The sequence below is a fragment of the Malurus melanocephalus genome, unplaced genomic scaffold (genome assembly GCF_030028575.1).
Source record: "Malurus melanocephalus ecotype Western Australia unplaced genomic scaffold, MMel_1.1 scaffold_23, whole genome shotgun sequence".
Lineage (NCBI taxonomy): Eukaryota > Metazoa > Chordata > Aves > Passeriformes > Maluridae > Malurus > Malurus melanocephalus.
Window position 1 is genome coordinate 960,581 of NW_026623255.1, and position 19,101 is coordinate 979,681.

The window sequence follows — 19,101 nt, forward strand, 5'->3', positions numbered from 1 at the left end:
GCGAGGGCGGGCCTCGGCGGTCACGCGCGGCCCCGGAGCATGACATCATTCAGTTCGCACGGCGCAGCCTAGCTTGGTGGGGGCGGGGCCGAGGCGAGGGGCGGGGCCAGCGTGAGGGGCCGGGATGAGGGGCGGGACCGGGATGAGGGGCCGGGATGAGGGGCGGGGCCGCCGTGAGGGGCCGGGATGAGGGACGGGCCGCCACTCCCCCGCCCCGCGCCGTGTGGGCGCAGGAAGGTGTTAAGTTATAATGATGGAGCAATTAAGCGATAAGTGGGTATAATTAACCCCACGCGGGGTAACCGAGACGGGCTTAAGTGGACACGGYCGCGTTGCACAAGTCTGGCGGGGCAGAACGGTGTTTGGCTACTCGGACTGGCCCAAACTGAGTGGGAGAGCTCTTATCTTCACAGGTCAAAATTCTTTCATATTATCCACGATGAAAAATAACATCAAACAGAAATACAGTTTCTTGCTGTATTTCAGCAGCTTGACTGTACTCTAATGATATAAACTCAATAATTGCATGTGCCCCTGAGTATTTATGATTATGAAGCAAGGTAATTTATGATTATGAGCAATGTCAGCCTGAAGAACAGGTTTTTTWAAAAAGGGTTTAAAATGCAGTTAGTTTTTGGGATTTCTCCCTCCCCTTACCTTTCTTCCTGGCCCTCACAGTATATTTGGGTCACAWGTATAGTGAATCAAGAACCTGGCTATTCATTTAAAATGGAACCTGAAATGCTCCTTCAATGGGACATTAAGAAGAGGGATTTCAGGGAAATACCAGTATTACAGGCCTCGTAAATAAAACTGAGAGACTCCAGCTTGAAGTGATCTTTAAGTTCCTGTTCATCACTTCAACGAAAATTTTATAGTTAGAAATCTGTCGCCGTCTTTGGCAAACCCTTCATGTTTCCAAGGCACAATTTGGACCCTTGCTCTGTGTCTACAAATCAGCCAATCTTTCCATAACAACTGTGAAACTCATTAGCCAGTTTTAGACAAATTGGGCCAAAAAGTTAAATAAAGTCTCAGGGTATGAAGTTGGCTGGTTTATAAATGCCATTTCTTTCTAATCAGGATCCAGGTTGCTCTGAATCAGCTGCAAAACCTATTACTTGTTGCCCAGTCTGTGTTTAAAGGGCACAGTAGGGAACTGCGGGAAGAACAAAAAACACTAAGGGAACCGTTCTCTCACAGGGTGAATGGGAGGTGTAGACAGGGTTATTGCAGGGGACACAAACTGCTCTGAGACCAGGCTGCAGGTGCTTTACAAAACAACCCATAACAACTTGTTTGTGTGAGGTCCACGTAGACAATGCAGCCACTGTTTACGTAAGTGCAATATAACATTGGTTTATTGAGCGGCAGTACACTTTACAGGAGATGTCCATAATCCTGTAATGAAAAGAAGTTCCAGGTCTCCCACCCCCATGTGACTTTAGCTCCAACTGTGCTTCTGCAGTAACGCATTTGTGTGAGAGGTGCAGCCAGAGCTGTCACCTGCACTTCTCTAGCTGCCGTGTGACTRTGACCCTGCCAGATCCATATAATCTATGAACTGTGATAGGCACACTTGCTCCCCACATCAGCTTGAGCAGCCATAGCAGATAAAAGGAGATGCAGAGGAAGATGCAGCCCTGCCCTAAAACACTCGAAGCCTAAGTAGGCAATATAAATGAGCTGGCTTTGAAATGGCCTGAGGGCTGGCCTAACTTTATTCCTGTTGAAGTCAGTGATAAAACTCCCATAAATGAAGCCTTTTTGAAAATCCCACCCTTGGGGCACTAAAGTACTTAAAGGAAGAGACTGAAAATCATGCAGGCTTTAGATTCAATTTTGATCAGTTTTTATGTGTATTTCAGTGGGCCCAGCCATGGAACGATGATAAAAAGAACTCCTGCGTCTTTCTGCTTTGCTCACGCACTTTTTGTAAGTAAAATGTGTAGGAACAATGATACTGTGGTTTTAATTACACCCSCRAACTGCATTATCAYGGGCACACACATGCTGCATGGAGCTGTGAGGAACTGGTAGCATGACATGTGATAAAGGTTGTGCAACTGATAGAYCAGTGAATTCTGAAGAGGATGGATGGAGTCTTGCTCAAGGGTGGCCCTCAGGTGATCCWGTTTATTTTCTCAGTTCTGGCATGGGCTTCCTGTATGACCTCAGCAGAGTCGTGTATCAGTCCATCATCTTTTTAATAGGGTTACTACTTACTTATTTCCTTTCTCCCGCCCTCTCCTGCCTTACTTASACTGCAATTCTGCCAGGGAGTGGASCATTTCTTACCACGTGCAGGGCCTTCACCCAGTACAATGAGACCTAATAGCAATGCCTGTAGAGTAATGCAATGCAAATTAAATAAATAAATGAAGATGATGATATCGTTTAGGACTAGATTTGCAGCTTGTAACCCAGCCCAAGGTCAAACTGCTGTTTCCCTGGAACCTCAGGATCTAAGGAAGCACTCCATGTGGAGGTTTCTGCAGCGGCCAAAATCAGCCCCAAGCAGTGGCTACTTTTGGGAAAGAGTTGAGCACCAGTCACAGTTCCGCAGCCAGCCTTCTCTGGCTAGCTGATGAAAGCCACAAGGAAAGCCTCCTTGGAGATGTGGCGTTGGACTAAGCGACTTCTCACCACGCCTTTTTGTCTGAATTTGGTTGCTAGCTGTTCAATGCCACTGTGGTTTTCCTCCCTACCAKCTGCTAAATCATACACACGAATGCCAGTGTCACAATTGCAGAGTGGCTGGTGTCTTTTTGAGCTGCCTTGCATTCCTGAAGGGGCCACGTTACAACAAAAGCTACGGCAGGGCACACAAAATTGTCACCCGAAATGGAGTTGTAGTGAAAATGATTTCCATTACTCGAACCTGCATTCATTCTGATTAATTCAGTGTCTCCTACTATATTTAGATAACCAGGGATTAATTGTATGCATGCTGAAATGCTGTCCCTTGTAATAAAATCACACAAAACTATTCCTAACTTCCGTGCCACTTAAATTCAAAACCTAACTAGACCATCAGGGCCTTAGGCCTTAGCAAGATGTAGGATCAGGGCATGCAGGATCAGGGCTGTTTTCCAATCAAACTGAATGGTTTTCAAATCTCTCTATTTGTCCACAATGCTAACTAATACAATAATTTAATTTGTCTGCTAATTCTATCCAGTAAAGCTTCAGAAGCACACCTGCTTCTTAATCCATGTGATTGTCTGTATCTYGTATCAGAAACTGCTACTGTTGGACTAAATGTAGTCCACAGTCTAGGTCGATGCCAAGCTGGGTGAGAACTGATACATATAAGTTGCCATGTGATGTATTTTTAACTGTATGCATATTAATAGCTTTAATGTTCCTTAGCTTTGTGGGTCACCCCTTTATTCAACCCATAATTAACTTGAAGTGAGCTACTTTGGAGGGCTTTTTGCTAGGGCATGGCCTTCAATGAGGAAGTACAGCGGGATTGTATTCATGTGTGGACACGTCTGAACGTGTTCCTGGCATCACCCACAGGCAGACTGAAAGTTTTCAAAGAATTACTAAATTAGATTCTAAATTTTAAAGCTTAGCAAAATAGCTAGTGCACCAATAATTYGCGACCAGTGAAAACAAGTACAGAAAAGAAACAGGGCTAATGGAACCGTTGGAAAGATTTACCGGGAGCCTGGAGAGGCTTGAGCGCTTCCCASAGGGCCGACTGCACAGGGCTCCGGAGCCGCAGTGACTGCGAGCAGCAAAGCGCTGCCCTTGCCAGGTGCCGGCAACTTCTCAAGCCCGCCCAGCTCCGGCGGCTCCKCCCATCCCGGCGCTCCCGCCCCGTGGGGGCGGCTCCTGCGCAACACCGCCCGCCCTCTGCCCGCCCATGGGCGGGCCGAGCCGAGCCGTGCGGTTTGGTTGCGGCTCCCTGCGTGTGTCTATAACTTTGTGTTGCTGCCGGTGGTTGTTAGGAGGAGGGATGTGGAAGTCGGCGGTGAGCAGGGTGACAGGCTGCTCGGGCGGGCTGCGGCGGCGGACGGGCTGGGCGCGGGCGGATCGCTTGCCTCTCGCCGGCTGCTCGCAGGGGGAGCGGGCGCTCTGCCGTTTTCCCATCCTTCGCCTTTAAAGGGAAGGCTCTCCGTAGCTGAAGGCGCAGGAGCAGCAGGAACCATGCAGCAGCGCTGCTTCTTCCTCCCGTGAATTCGGATCTCGACTGCTGCCGGTGTGGAGGTGGCTGTCGATCCAGCAACCCCCCCGCCGCCTCCCGCCCCTCCCGATGTGGCTTTCCCTGCCTCGTCTGCCTGCGCTTTTTAAATGACTTAAGTGAAGGGGGGAAAAACTGTCAAGATGGCAGCAGCAGGAGCAAGGAGGTTATGAATGTGGTGTTGATGCTGGAACAAAACCTATTCTCTTTGGCAGCCCTAGGGAGGGCTTAAAGCTTCTGGACCTGTTGGAAGACTGGCGATTTGATTTGTTCCCGTTGTGTTTGCTTTTTCCCTGCAAGAAGAAGGATTTATTATTGATTTTTTTTTTAAACCGACCAGCCCCCGGGGTGGCCTTCTTTTGCCCCCTGCTCCGTCGGCTGTGAGATTTTGGGGGATTGCTTGCTTGCGTGTGGCTTGGGGGCACCGCAAAGTGACAGGTTTACGCTAGTGTGCAGTTGGATGTATGCTAAGACTTCGGCTCCCTTTAGGGCGTTTTGAAGAAGGGAAAAGTCTTCGGCGTAACCCAAAGGACCCCTCTCCCTGCCCTCCTGCCGAGGGAGGGCGCAAAGGACCACCCCCCCCAAAAAGGCAAGATATCTGCGGAAGCGACGAGGAGCGAGCTCGGAGGCGCCGGGGGCGTGGGGGGGTCCTCTCCCGGCTGGATACAGCGCGGTTCCCGTTGGAGCTACTTCTGCATCCGCATGGAGTGAAACATAAACAAACGCACACACGCACCGCGGAGAGCGGTCGCCGCTCCGCCGGCGCGGAGGGCAGCACCGCGGGCACCTCCGGCACCGCCCGGCCCGCGCTGCCCGCCCTGCGCGGCCGCTCCGGCTCCTAATCTGATTTTTTTTTTTCCCCTTCCTCCCTCCCCTTCTCCCCCCGCCTCCCAGCTCCGGCGTGCGCATCGCCCGCGGGGAGCGAGGCTCGGGGCGCAGCGGAGAGCCGGCCAGCCCTTAGCGGAGCACGGCATGCCCGCCCGGCGGCCCCCCGCCTGCTAGGCTCCCGTCGGCACCGAGAAGGCGGCGGAGGAGGAGCGGGGTCGGCGGCCGCTCGCCCGCCCCGTCGCAGCGCCCCGCAGTMGCCCGCGGGGGAGGCCAAGATGGCAGAGGCGTCGCCCCCCGCCCCGCTTTCGCCCCTGGACGTGGAGCTGGACCCCGAGTTCGAGCCGCAGAGCCGCCCCCGCTCCTGCACCTGGCCCCTGCAGAGGCCCGAGCTACAGGCCAGCCCAGCCAAGCCCGCCGGCGAGCCGACCGCCGACGCCGCCTCCATGATCCCCGAGGAAGAGGACGACGAAGAGGAGGGGGGCGGCTCGGCCATGACCGTCGGCAGCGCTGCCCCCGCGGGCGGAGAAGCGGCGGTGGCAACGACCACCGCCGTGCCCGAGGAGGCGGCGCGGCTGCTGGCCCCGCTGCCCGGCGGCGGCCCGGAGGGGCCGAGCCTCTCGCCGGGGGGAGCGGCGGCGGCGGCGGCGGGCGGCGGGGGGCTGAGCGGGGCCCCGGCGGCGGCGCCGAGGAAGTGCTCGTCGCGGCGCAACGCGTGGGGCAACCTCTCCTACGCCGACCTCATCACCCGCGCTATCGAGAGCTCCCCGGAGAAACGTCTCACTCTCTCCCAGATCTACGACTGGATGGTCCGCTGCGTGCCCTACTTCAAGGACAAGGGCGACAGCAACAGCTCGGCCGGGTGGAAGGTGAGGCGGGATCCCGGGGCTGCGGCGCTCCCGCCGCCGTCGCCCCGACGGGCGGGCTGCCCGTGGAGGATGCGGCCGCGGAGCGGGCTGGTGGCGGCTGGCCCCAACAGCAGCCCGCCGGGCGCTGGTGCTGGTCGTGCTGATGGTGGTCGCCCGGTCGCCTTTGCTTTTTCTAAGGGAGGGATTAAGAAAAGTTTTGTCTCTTTCCTGTTGCTGTGTGCAAGCGGTGAGGGCTCTTTGACTCTTGGGGCAAGAGGACACGCTGGAGCAGAGATGGCTTCTTTGATGCACAAGCACATAAGCAGGGAAAGAGAAGAAGAGAGGGAGAGGGAGAGAGAAAAAGAAAAAGGAAAAATATTTATAAGGTGTGTGGATTTTGTTTTGCCTTTTATTTTTTTTTAAAGTTATAGTTACACCGGTGACAACTCACCATGGGAATGAACAGAGTTGCTTTTATGCATAGTCAATCTGAGTCTCAAAACTCAAATACAGAATGACTGTACTATTTTTACCAAAAAAAACCCCAAGTTTTTATGTCCATGTGTTCCTCAAAGGTATTAGAGGGAAATTCAGATTCTGTCATTTCTTCATAAAGTTAATCAAAGCATGGAGTTACTGGCTATTCAGCCACGGGAATGCTTGGTTTGCGATTCCTGTGGTGCCAGTGTATGAAAGCACCTCTACTGATAGCCCAGCATTTTGTGTCCAGCACTGCGACAGTGAGCAGCTCAGAGTACTACCGTTTTAATAAGTAAGGGGGAAAAAAATCTGGTTTTGTGGCTTGTTTACTCAGCGCGTACAAAAGCACGTTGTAGGCAGGCAGGGTTTTTTACCCTCAAGACAGTCTAATAAGGCCTACCAGGAGCCAGAACTGCACGTAAAGCACATTTGAAGTGATTTTCAGAACTGCTGTTTTTCTCCTCGTTTTCCGTGTTCATCTATTAGCGTCTGTTAGACACTGAAATGTCACGTACTTGCAGCTCTACAGAAATGCAGGTGCTGCTCGATGCCGATGCTGTTTGCAGAATGAAATCCCGGCAAGGTTCAGTTGCTGCCGAGGGCCGATACTAGCGGCATCTGACACGGAGTTTTTGAATGGATGACTGAAGGTGAATTTGCCAGGAAGTTCAATGCTTTTACAGAGAAATTAAACTTTCTCTTTGAATTTCTCTAGCTTTGGATCAGGTGATAACTTTCAGTATACAAACTAGTCTAAAATACTATATAGATGAAACATTTCTGGCAGTTTCTGTACTAGCAGCCCCGTCTTGTATTTTGGTGCCTGAATAGGACTTGCTGCTTGGAACTGAAGTGCATCTGTGTGATTTTTGCCGTCCAAATGGAGCACCGTAGAGGAAGCATTTAATTGACAGRCTTGTCTCAGGCTGGGGAAAATACAAACACAAAGTTTATCGGTGGCATAGCTAGTTCAAGACAAGGCTTTTAAAATCACACATCCTTTTTACAGCTTTTGTGTCTGTATTAGGTGTTGAATTTTGATCTGACTTTGCAAGTGTGATAAAGGGTTACATCTTCCGATGACAGCCCGTGCCTTCATAAGTTGTTTGGTTTCMCACAGAAGCAGAGGCTTTAGATGTCAGCTGCTGTGACAAATCCAGCGTTTTTATCTGGTACTTTGAATTTTCAGTAAATTCTCAATATCTGATTCAAACGAAGACTTACCGAACAATGGGGCTGGCACTGTTTGGCTGAATTTGGTGGCAAAAACTCTCTTTCACTTCAACAGAAGCAGAATCTGGACCATAACGTCAAGTGCTTACATTGATTAGTATCCTTAATACCATCATAGTTTTTCTAATAATTTATACTGTTAATTTGATATTGATTCCTTTGCTGAGCAGCATTAACTGTACGTGAAGCTAATTAAAATGTTAAAAACTTGGATCCCTTGAGATTCTTCTGTTATAATTTAGTTCAGAAGTTTCTCACAAACCTTTAGGATGACCTTTCTCAGGAGATGCAGACGCACTGGTAGCAGAAAATTCTGCCTCTGATGATTATGAACTTTCTCWGAAGTTAGGGTACAGCATTTGATTGCGTTATCAGTGGGTGCAGTTGTGCGTGGGTGGTAGGGGCATACTGGAAGGGGCAAAGGGGAGGTCAGGAGCTAGCAATTTACCAGGCATCTAAAACTGCGAAATGTAATTCCTTACCARGGCTAGGGTTTCTTTTTCAAGTGCRTATACATTCAGAAGAGGACTGCTTTAGTTTGGAATGTAGCTTAGTTTGTGCAGAGGCAACACTCTTATACAGAGACTCCATCTTAGTCTCCTGATGCTAAAACACATTATATGTTATTATCATCTTTGTTTCCCTCACAGGTAATGAAGACAACTCTTCARGAACTAATGTCAGCTTTTCACATTAGACTTTTTCAGATTGCTAGTTACACCAAGACTTTAAATGAACAGAAGATAGTTTTGTGTTAGAAGGCTTTTATCTTGATTTGTGAAATTCAAAACAAAACACAGTCAAATTCATCATTGAAGGCAGCAAGCCCATTTGACAATATTCTGTTCTGGCACTGAGTGGGAAAATTTTTATTTTAAACAAAGGGAAGAAGAGAACTTGGTCTTATTACTTTATGTATTATTATATATGAAATATTAATATGTTTCCAGTGAGATGTGCTGAACRCCATAATCCGTAAACATAACTGGGATTATACTCCTCAAAACAATTATTTTAAAAGCTATAAATTAAAGTTACAACTATCACTTTTTTTTTTTTTTTTCCCCCTGCCTGGAGCATTAAAGCAGAAGTGAGTATTTCAGATGTGGTTAGGAAGGCATATATTACGTTTCCGCTAATTTGGATAAGGTTTGCCCAATATACCCCCCAACAATCTCCTTTGCTTCCCTCTGCCCCTGGTCCCGGTGGGACGTTGGCTAACCTAAYACTGCCTGAAGCTAACTAGGGCAGTAGTGTACAGTGCCGCGCTGTAGAAGTGCCACSCTCCGGACACTACTGTTTGTCACAGGCAGCCTGGCTTGGTACAGTCGTGTACACTTCCAAACCAGTGGGAGAGGGTTTCCGTGTATGTTCCAATATTTGCTCCTGTCTCTCATACTTAGGGAAGGTCGGTATTTATGTTCGTCATTACTGTAGAGGGGAAGAGATCCCAGGGTGAGCAGGTTTCACCGTTGTGAAATGCACTGTGCCAGGTGACTTGCAGGTACTTCTACAGAGCTCCTCGATGACTAGATCTTTCSTAATTCAGGTATCTGTTACTCAATCGAAGTCCTGCAGTCACAAAACTAGTGTGCTGACTTACAAACCAAGTTTTACCTCCCAAATGTTCAGGGTGCAGCGCTCACTTCTCTCAATAATCTTGAAATAGGAAACTGAAACGCCTTTTTGTCCGTGTATGTAGTAGAGGTGCCCGGTTTCACTACAGTTTAAGTAATTCCATACCTCTTCCCATAATGTTATTTTGTAATTTCTTGCAGCACTATCTTGTGAAACTTCATGTCTTTTCTACATGAAGAGTACACTAGGGGGACTATTTTCCTCTTTGTTAAGCGGTATGGCAAGACTTTGAATCTCGTCCTTTATRYGTAGACACCAGCAATTCCCAAATTTAAATGCAGCTGATTTGCTTTGATTTGTTTTTCATATTAGAAGCCTGTTTTGTTTTACACCTGTTGTATTCATCTTCTCCATGAAAGATAAACACTAGCTACTGGGGTATTTACTTTGAAGGGTAGGTTTTTGTAAACTTTGTACATGGACATTCCATTATTCCTTACCATGTTTTATTGGCCAATATGTACGAAAGGGCTGCAGTCCTTTCAGCATAGCAAATGCATGACTCTCTTCTCTAATTATTGGGACTTGAAAAGGCTTGAGAAATTTGCCAGTGATGTAGACAGATGTCTAAATATGTTAGCCAGATGCTGATACGCAAGATGTGTTGGACTCTTTTCATCATCTTCATGCAAAGGATGTGAGGAGGAAGCAACACCACTCTCTTCTTACTTCTCCTTCCTCGGACTGGCACACAACATCTTTATCAGGAGTGGCAATGTAAAACTGGAGTCTACATCAGTTTCTTTTTTTCCTCTGCTGACTTACTTTTTTCTTTTTATTTCTTTAAAAATTCTGTTTCTCAGTTAACTGCTAGCAAGAATATTTTTTCCAGCCTTCTGCTGTATTTTTTAAAACATATTTTTGAGTTGCCCTGTTCATCTGTACAGAAGGGTTTGAGTTACAAGCTGTAGCCTGWTTATTTTAAGTTTTGATCTACCAAAGAGAGCACGGGTTTAAGCACGTGAATGGATCCTTGGGACTTCACTGGGATTACTTGTGTGCTTAAACTTGCTGCTTAAGCATCTTACCTGATCAAAGCCTTACTATGTTGTGCTTTAACAAAATACTCAGAAACATTTGTAAGTGACTTTTGTGCTGAGCAGTGTAAAGAGATGTGTGGTTCCAGTGGTTRAAACCACTWGATAACAAGTGTCTTGCAACAGAGGAGTATACTTTAGTATCACAGTAACAAATGACTTTTTAAACTTTCCGGTAGAAACCATGTAGATGTTAGTGCACATTGTTATTTCATATCTGTAATGTATATCAAAGATCTCACTTTTCCCGAGGTCATGCAGGCAGGAGACAGCTATTAGAGCAGTGAGAGAGAGACCAGGTAGCTCTCCTAGAATCACTGGCATTGTTTGATCCTCAGTGTGACAGTGAGGAGGACCTTTGCTGAAAGACATGTTAAACGCAGACATAAACACATCACAGTGGCGAGTGTCTTCAGCTGCAAAGAATCATGGGCTGTGATAAACTTAACTTCGGATGTGAATGGGAACTTACAGTCCATGATGGTATGGTATTGCTGGGTAATACTGCCATCAGGCAGACCTGCATGATAAACGCTGGAATAATTGTCCCTCCATTGTTCAGAGACAGAAGGTTAACTAAAATAGTCATGCAGCAATTGACGTTGTCTATGGTAGGTTCATTAGTGTCAATATTTTTATGTATTTAATATTTGARCATATTTAAAATAGGAAGCTTGAGAGTTAGAGGTTGGCATCTACTCTTACCCTCTGTTTGAAGGTATGCAGTTAACGCTAATAAAAATGAAATCACCTTAGTGGCAGTTATATCCATTGTATTATATTGGCTTGAGCAAACACTGTCTGAGACTATCAGGCTGGGGAGGAGAGAGATCTGGGCACTGCTGTCCTGGGACATCCTGCCTCCGCTTCGTGTTGTCCTGGTGAAGCGAGATCGGTGTCTTACTTGTGAGGCCATTTTGTATTCGGGTCATTTTGGTGGTGCTACAGTACTTTGCTGTAATCCTGGGAGATTAGGGGAGGCTGGGCACGTGCTGGTGCATTTAGAAAGGCGAGTGATTAGGGTTAGCTGGGTGGTTTTGTGAAAGCTCTTTGTGCTGACGTGGACAAAGAAGAAGCCCAGAGTAGAAGRTAGGCAGCCCCGGGGCAGCTGCCTCGCACCCTTGTGCAATGGCTGGGTGGTTTCAGCCATCACCTAGAGTGGATGGGGTGAACAAGCATGAAACAACCCCAGAAAACTACTGTGGGTGTGCTTGCTGCAAAGGGAGGCCGAAGGGATTGCCTTGGAGGTAAAGGAAAACTGAGCATAAGCAGCCAAAGCATTTCTCTAGGTGGCAGCCTCCTAAAGGTGCCCTGCTAGATTTTGGCAGCCAGCTATTTTGCGTGGAAGTATGGAAAATCTTTTGTGAGGATTGTTCCTTATTTGCAATGCAATTAAAGTGGGTCTTGATGYAGTGGCGGCTTGCCAAAGGAGAAAGTGAAAGCGTTTCCTAATTCAAGTTGCTACTTAGACTAAAGTCTCTGCATGTTCTTGTTTCTCTCCCACTTTTTTAAAAAGCCTTTACTACTCTGTCTGTCACAGAAAATGTGCCCAAGGGCAGGGTTACAAAATGGCAATATTAGTTTGCTATGAAAGCAGGAGGCCTTCTGCGTTTGAAGGTTCTCTGTCTGGAGAAGGTCAAGCTCTGAGCATCCTTCCGCTGCTGATTTGTTCCCCTTGCCATGAAAAACTGTGATTCTTGAGTCAGCTCTGGAAAGGGCCACAGCCTGGTCAGGTCCTGGAACAGGMGGTGCACCCAGGTCCCACGGCACTTAGTGACAATCCCGACAAAGGCCTGCCTGATAACATAGCATTCAGGGAGCTGCAGTGTTTTTTTTTTTTTTGATGTGGCTTTTCTTGGGACTGACGATATGTGCGTAGCGCAGCATTCAGGAGCAAAATGAAGTGTTCAAGTAATGTGCATAGTCATGCAGTTTTTGGTACTGCTGGCTCAGCACACCATGAGTTAAGTGAAGATTATGGTTAACCTTTTATTTGCTCTTTTTTTTGTGCTTCTACAAACTTAAGCTGTTCTGTTACAATTTCCTGAGCATTGCCACACACCAAGCTTGGAAAATGAGGTGCATTTAGCCAATTTATGGCCTGACATATGTTAATTAACATTAATTACCTGCTTGAATAGTCCATTTAGCACTTATTATTAAAAAGTGGCTTGTCTACAGAAGGGGATTTTCCTTTAGAGTGAGATGTTTTGTTCTGACTTGCTTCAGACAGAGTCAGGATGGGGTATCCTGTGCTTCTCTGCATGGCTGTACCAGTTTCCCAATGTTCCAGTTGTGCGTGAGGGATATGATTGTACCACTGACAGGCACCAACTCCTTGCCCATGTGTATTTGGCATTTATTTGACAACAGCTTGGCTTCCCAAGCAAACTAGCATGTTTCCCAGCATTTTTTGCTAGYGGTGGGTATAGCTCTTGCTGGTCTGCTTGAGGCAGCAGAGAAAGAGCCGTGCTTCTCAGCCTGCCAGGATCTGCAGGGGCATCTGGAACCCTGTGGTGATGCGACCCCAGTCCCTTTGGGGTGGAGGCATAGGAAAAGCTCAGGTATGCAGGGCTGGAGAGGGGATGTAGGAGTTGCTGGGGCACACTGTGGTGTCCTTCTGGGAGGTTGTCTTCAGCACTGTGTGGATGAGAATGRTGGACCTTAGGGCTCCTGCAGCCACTGAGAGCAGGCCCCACCACTGGAGAAGAGAGATCCCCAACAACAGCAGGATRTGTCTTGCTGTATTCATCAGCCACATTGCCTAAGTTATCTCCTGAGCAGTGTGTTGGGTAAGGGTTGTCACAGACCACTGGTCTAAAACCTGAGAGGGGTGTAAGACTCAGAGAGCACTTGTTTGATTTCCAAATACTGATATTAAAAAAAAAAAAAGTTTAAATCCAGTCCTCAATTCTCCATCCCCCAGTTTCTCATTCCTGTCTTTGGAGACTCCACGGATATTATGTCCTACTTCACCTTCTCCATCCTTTCCACTTGTACCACCAGCTGGAGGGTTGCTTGGTGCACTTCCRTGGGAAGTGGAGGACTGGCTCATAGATGTGCAGGGCATGTTGCAGACTTTTGGCTGGGGATACAGCGTGGAGACGATTAGACTGCAGGACTGATGAAGGGCAATGCCAGGGCAGTGTGAGGACTTGTTCCCAAGTGAGTGATTGCATTAGAGCTGTGCCTCATCCCTGGTGTGAAATAGCAAGGGAGATGCCCTCCAGTAGGGCTAGAAAGAGCATTGCTGTGTTGCCATTGCTTTTTGCCAGAGTGGGTCCTTCTGGTGCTGTGCCTGGCTGTGAGGTCCCAGGAGGAGTCCCTCTTACCCTGCAAAGCCAGAGAGTCCGTTCTTTGGGCCACCCACCTTGCACGTTTGCTCAAGGGTTGATATGATCATAATGCTRCTTTGCAGGGAATTTGGGGCAGGTCAGGAGTTAACAGCATTGATGTCTTGTTAATAACTCTGTCTGTGTGTGTCCTACCTGGACTTTGCTTATTGGGGCAATTTTCTTTATCTGTGCACTGCCACCTATTAAAAATAAAGGTTATTTAAATACTTTTTCTAATACCGTTGTAAGATTTCACAGACAGAGAAATGTGCTTCCGGGGAATTGTACTAGYAAAGAAATGCGTTGTGAAAATTAGCTCTTGTAACAGACTGGTGCTAACAAATTGAGTGGATTGCTTGCTCTATCACAACATGCTATGTACTTCAGAGCTGAATTTCAGAATGCTAGGCTCTCACATGAACATGTTTATTTGGCAAATTATTATTTTGCTTTTCTTTATTATTTTTCCCCTGATGGTGAAGTTTTTACTYGCTACATATGAAGAGGTGTGTGAAGGCAGTGTATGCTGGGACAGAAGAGTGGAGGCAGCCTGTGGATCATTGCCGGAGGAACTGGTGGAGGAAGGTCCRCTTGAAGCGAGGATGGTGGCATGTGGCACTGACAGCTTGTTGTCAGGTCCTTTGCAGTGCATGCCTCCAGTTTTGGGGGGCAGGGGGCTGTGTGTGTGGGGCTCTGCCTGTGCAGTTTGAGGCTGCTGCTCATCGAGAGCTGCCCACGGTCAGGTGCATTTCCGTGGGCTGAGTCACTGTGTCATGCCACTGCTGCGTCCCTTCACCCACTGCCCRTGACGAGGTGAAGGGTGGGTCCATGCTGACGTCTCCACTCCAAAATCCAGTTGAGAGCTCTGAAATGAGGGCAGGAGGCAGGACTGCTGCTGTAGGAGCCTTTTTTCTCCTTTGACACCTACCTGTCAAGCAGACTTCACGCTGTGTYGTGCTGTGGGTCTGCCTGGGGGCTCCTCATTGCCTGGCCCTCAGCCTTGCCATGTCTTCAGGCCAGTCTACCTCCCCATCCCTGGCCTTCTGAGATCTTTGTCTCTCCCTACGGTGCAGCAGAGGCCATGGCACTCCCAGGATTGTGATCAGTGGGTGGGACTCAGTCCTAGGAAAGAGTTTTCGGTAGGTTTGCTGGCTCCTGAGTCGYGTGAGCAGAAAAGGGCAGGTCTGGGCTGCTTGCCAGTGCTTGAACAGGGAGGTAACATCTGCTTATCCCAACCCTAGAGGAATGGGAGACAACAGATAAGTCAAAAGGCTGATAAGGCCAGAAGGCGGTCTGCTGTGGGAGGAGAGATAGAGGAGCACCCGAAAGTATCAGGATGTGTCCACTGGGACTTCACTCTGTGTGCTGGCTGCTGCAACCACTGAGTTGGGGGTGGGAATGGAAAAGGAATTGAGTGGATGCAGCCCTGTTTATGACAGTGCAACTTTCAAGGGTAGATGAAGTAAGGAGGGCAGGTCTGAGTCTCATCCCTGCTAAAGGCCACGTTAAGGTAGCCGCACACATTTGCATTAGCACTAGACAGACTCAAGCCAGCAGTGCCAAAAATCCTCATCACAACTGAGCCTGAGCTCCGTGTGAGGACTGAGTGTGACCAGGGAGTGTTAGCAACTGTGTTATACTTAAGTAAACAAAGCTTTGTTTAAATAAAGTATTAATAACCTAGTAATGTCTAATACAATCTGCTCTCCTAGTCTAGACAGCCAGCACCTCTGACTTTGGTGACAATTTGCCGTTATAACTTAGTGTTTTCTCATGCTGTATCATGTTGCTTTCTATGCTTTTTCCGAAATAGGATGCAGAAGAATAAATGTATTATTCTAAAGAAATAATTTTAGGACATGGGCTGAATTCTAGGGCCATATTCGTTTTATCTAGAATGTGGACTGGACTGAATTATCTTGATATGTACTCACATAGCAGTGCGTTTAAATTCTGCTGTATGTGAGGCTTTTTCTCTTCAGACTATCTCTTCAAACACCTATTGCAGCTCTTCAAAGACACCTTGTGACCAAGGTTAACCCCACTTTCTTCCATTAAATTTGCAGTGTAAACATACCTTTAAATGTGAGACTTAATCCAGATCAAAAGTTTCTGACTTAATGTGAACTTCAGTCTTGTGTAAATATATTTGCTAATACTTCATGGAGGATTTATCAGCTTTATATATTAAGTTCTAGATACGCTTAGTACATAAAATTTGGCATCTGACAAGTGAGAACAGTGCTCRAGAAAGAATGTCTTACTGTGAGTGTTTCACAGGCTCCCACATTATCGCCTCTTTTGCTGATTGGTTTTGTGCAGAGAGCAGTGCTGTGGTTTCCTGAAAGCTTATAACTTACTGTTCGTTCTGCACAACTGCTCTGGACCTTGACTAATTTTCAGAGAATGTTTTTTTTCCAGGAATTCATACAAGAAGGTGATGCCAGTTCATGTCGTGTCCTGAGATGCTTGTAAGCTGACACGTGTAGAGCTGCTGTCGTGTTTTTGTGCAACACAATCTGTTGTGCCTAAGAGTTTCACTGTATGGGGAAACTCAAAACCATTTGTTGGAGATGTCAGGTTTCAGAGTGAATGGTGCTTCTTTAAGTATGCATGGAGACCTGCAGTGGAAGGCTGCTGACCCTTCTGTGCCTTTGTAGGAGAAGAACTTTGGCACTGCTAATGATGCTGCCACTGAGAAGCTGTGAAAGCTCTGAAGCATTTTTTGAATTCATAGCCTCAGCCATATATGTGTCCCAGATAAGTGGGCTATATCTAAAATCTTTGATTTGCAAATGGAAGTCATGTCAGAGCTCTGCATGAATTGGGCTGGAGGTTTCCAGCCTAGTTTGTGCAGCAGCCAAAAGCTCCGACCTAGTATTATGTTCATCATGATGTTGACAGTGTGATTTTCACTTCCCGTGGCATGTTGAGATTTATTTCTTGCCCCAGTGCTCTTGCATCCTGATTCATGCACACAAAAATACTTCTGATTAAAATGTGCTAGAAGGTTTGCATGCTTGGGGTAGGAGAGAAATCCTTCATGAGGAGCTGTTCCACATAGAGCTATAGGGAAGGGACCTGTGTGCTTAGGAAGGTAATTGAAAATCAATTGTGAGGCTATTTTCCATACAAAAAAGAGGGGAAGTGTGTAGTCCATAAGGTAGTGGCATACAGGACTTGGAGGAGGAAGGATTCTGTGAGCGAGCAGTGGGGAGTAAATCAACCTGATGTATGTTCACAGACATCTGATGTCTACTGGGCCTAGTGGGGTAGCTCAAAGCAGGTGGAAGCAGCATATTGTTTACCTAATTAGAAACATAAATAAAATCTTTCAAACATTATTCTAAATTAAAATGTATTTGAAGCATATGTCAGACTTCTCACATCCAGGAAAGATCTCTTAAAACCCTGCTATTCCTCACAAAGACTCCTTCTAGCCCACTTTTTTCAGGGCTCTGCCAGGTAATGGGTCTTCCTGCTTGAAAGATACAGTGGGACGTGCATTAGCAGCTGGAGATGCTGGGGTTCTTCCTGAGCACACCTGTACTCCTCTGTAACCAGAGGGAGAAGGCCTRTTGTTTGAGATGACAGACCAGGGAATTGGAATAAAGAAAGAAAATTATCATTGTTAAAATCATTGAAGASAGGATATCACCTCTTTATTTATTCAGGAGTTGGTGATGGTGGGAAGCAGGGCCTGAGCTGCAGTACAGTCAGAGCAGCTTCATGTCTCCAGTGTATTTTAGACACCAAGGAGACAAAGATGATGCTAATTGCAAGAGAAACTACTTAACTGCTTTGTATTATGTGTGAAATGAAGGGGGAATAACCCTGATTGAATGACCTATTTTGACTTTCTCAGCATAATATGTTTAATGTTTTAGTCTTTTTCTGGACAGTGAATTATAATTTTATCAAATCCTGCTGGAAATTAATATGTTGCTGGGCAAAGTTATTTTATTCTCGCAGTTTTAACAACGAAGTTATATCTTGCCACTTGACTTAGTGGCAGGAGTTTTSTCTTTCAGCTGGAAAGGGCTTTTGCCATGCAACAYAGCGACAGTAGTACTTCTTGTTTTATACAAAATAGGGACCTGTCAGGAAGAATATAAAATAGGGGACTGAAGGAGTCTAATTTAGAAAGAGAAAGGGCATAAATCTCCACCTCTCTCTGATGACAGAAGGCCAAAGTACAGCAGAAATGTTTCCCTGCTTGTAAAATGCCAGATGCCAAATGTAAAATACCAGAGAGGTTGTGCTGTTAAAGGCACAGCTGTATCTAGCCTCCTTACAAGTTTTCAGCCTTATTTTTGGCATGTAAGAGGATTCTTAGACAACGAAGCAGCTCTGTTAGGGTCTTCTCTGCTTTTTGTGCTGTTAGAGAAATTGTTTGCTGTTTTGGACCAGTGTCAGGCAGAATAATACTGAATAAGTCCCAGATGAATGTGGGTGGTGAAAGGAGAAAAATAATTTCAAATAAAGAGGGGCATTATCTGCTGAGCAGCCAGTGTTGATCCTATGGTGCTAAAAAATGAAAGCAGAGAAAGAGCACTTTTTTTCTTTTTTTTTTTCTAATTTTTTTTAAGATGGGAAAATTTAAGTGAAAAATCAGTTCTGATCAGAGTTTGGTTCTCTACTTGTAGCACATTGGTATTGGTGCAGCAGTGCTGTGAAGCACTGAGAGGGAGATCAAAAGTAGAAACAAGCCCAGCAGTGCTGTGAAGCACTGAGAGGGAGATCAMAAGTMGAAACAAGCCTCCAAAACTTGAGAGGGTCTTCAGATTGATTCCTTGTCCATTTTGGACAGCATGACCTGTAGCGTCACTTGCAGCTGCTGGATCCAAGAGTATAAATAGTGAAAAGAACACTGATTTGGCCAGGATAAAATGTTCATTTTGGGTTTTTCCAACAGCTGTGTCGGGACTTAACCCTAACAAAAGCTTCTCATGTGTTATTTCTATTCAGGCTTGTAGTAAGCATGTGGAATGACAATGTTCTCTAATTGAAAGCAAGAAAAGAGGAAAAAAGTAGTAAATTGAGAAATAGCGTGTATTTGGTGTCTTCTCAGCCTRAAGGAAAAACACTACTTGAACAGTATGATAGCAGTTGTTTGAGAAATTAAGTATGGATTTCCTTCAATTGTAGTTGAATCATGACATCTTRCTAAATTTATCCAGTTTTGAGTGCCTGCTTTCTGGTTTGACATTTTTGTTGGATGGCTGTTCGTTGTGTTTGGTTTAAAAAATAAAAAAGCTTTTCATGGCCTGAGAGATGATATTTTTCTTATTTTTTGCAGGAAACTGTATCAGGTATCAGACCACCAGTTCTTCCATGTGCTGGTGGGGGCCAGCAGCTTTSTCCCTTGAAGTACCACAACTCTGTGGGTGGGTTTGAGCAATGCCAGTGACGGGTTTTCCCCATTTTCTAGGAGCTGCCRGGGAGATTCTGCATGGCTTGACCACAAACTGTAGATCACTGGAGTATCTCTGTGGATAGTTCTCACTGTTCAG

General features: G+C 46.5%; 1 protein-coding gene across 1 annotated transcript in view; it reads left to right on the forward strand.

Moving 5' to 3' along the window:
• Positions 1-5,043: 5,043 nt before the first annotated feature.
• FOXO3 (forkhead box O3) overlaps positions 5,044-19,101 on the forward strand; it is an 89,282-nt gene continuing 75,224 nt past the window's right edge. The window contains exon 1 of the mRNA XM_057390147.1: positions 5,044-5,886. Within this exon, the coding sequence (XP_057246130.1) occupies positions 5,296-5,886 (591 nt within the window). The 5' untranslated portion in view covers positions 5,044-5,295. The remainder of the gene's footprint in view (positions 5,887-19,101) is intronic.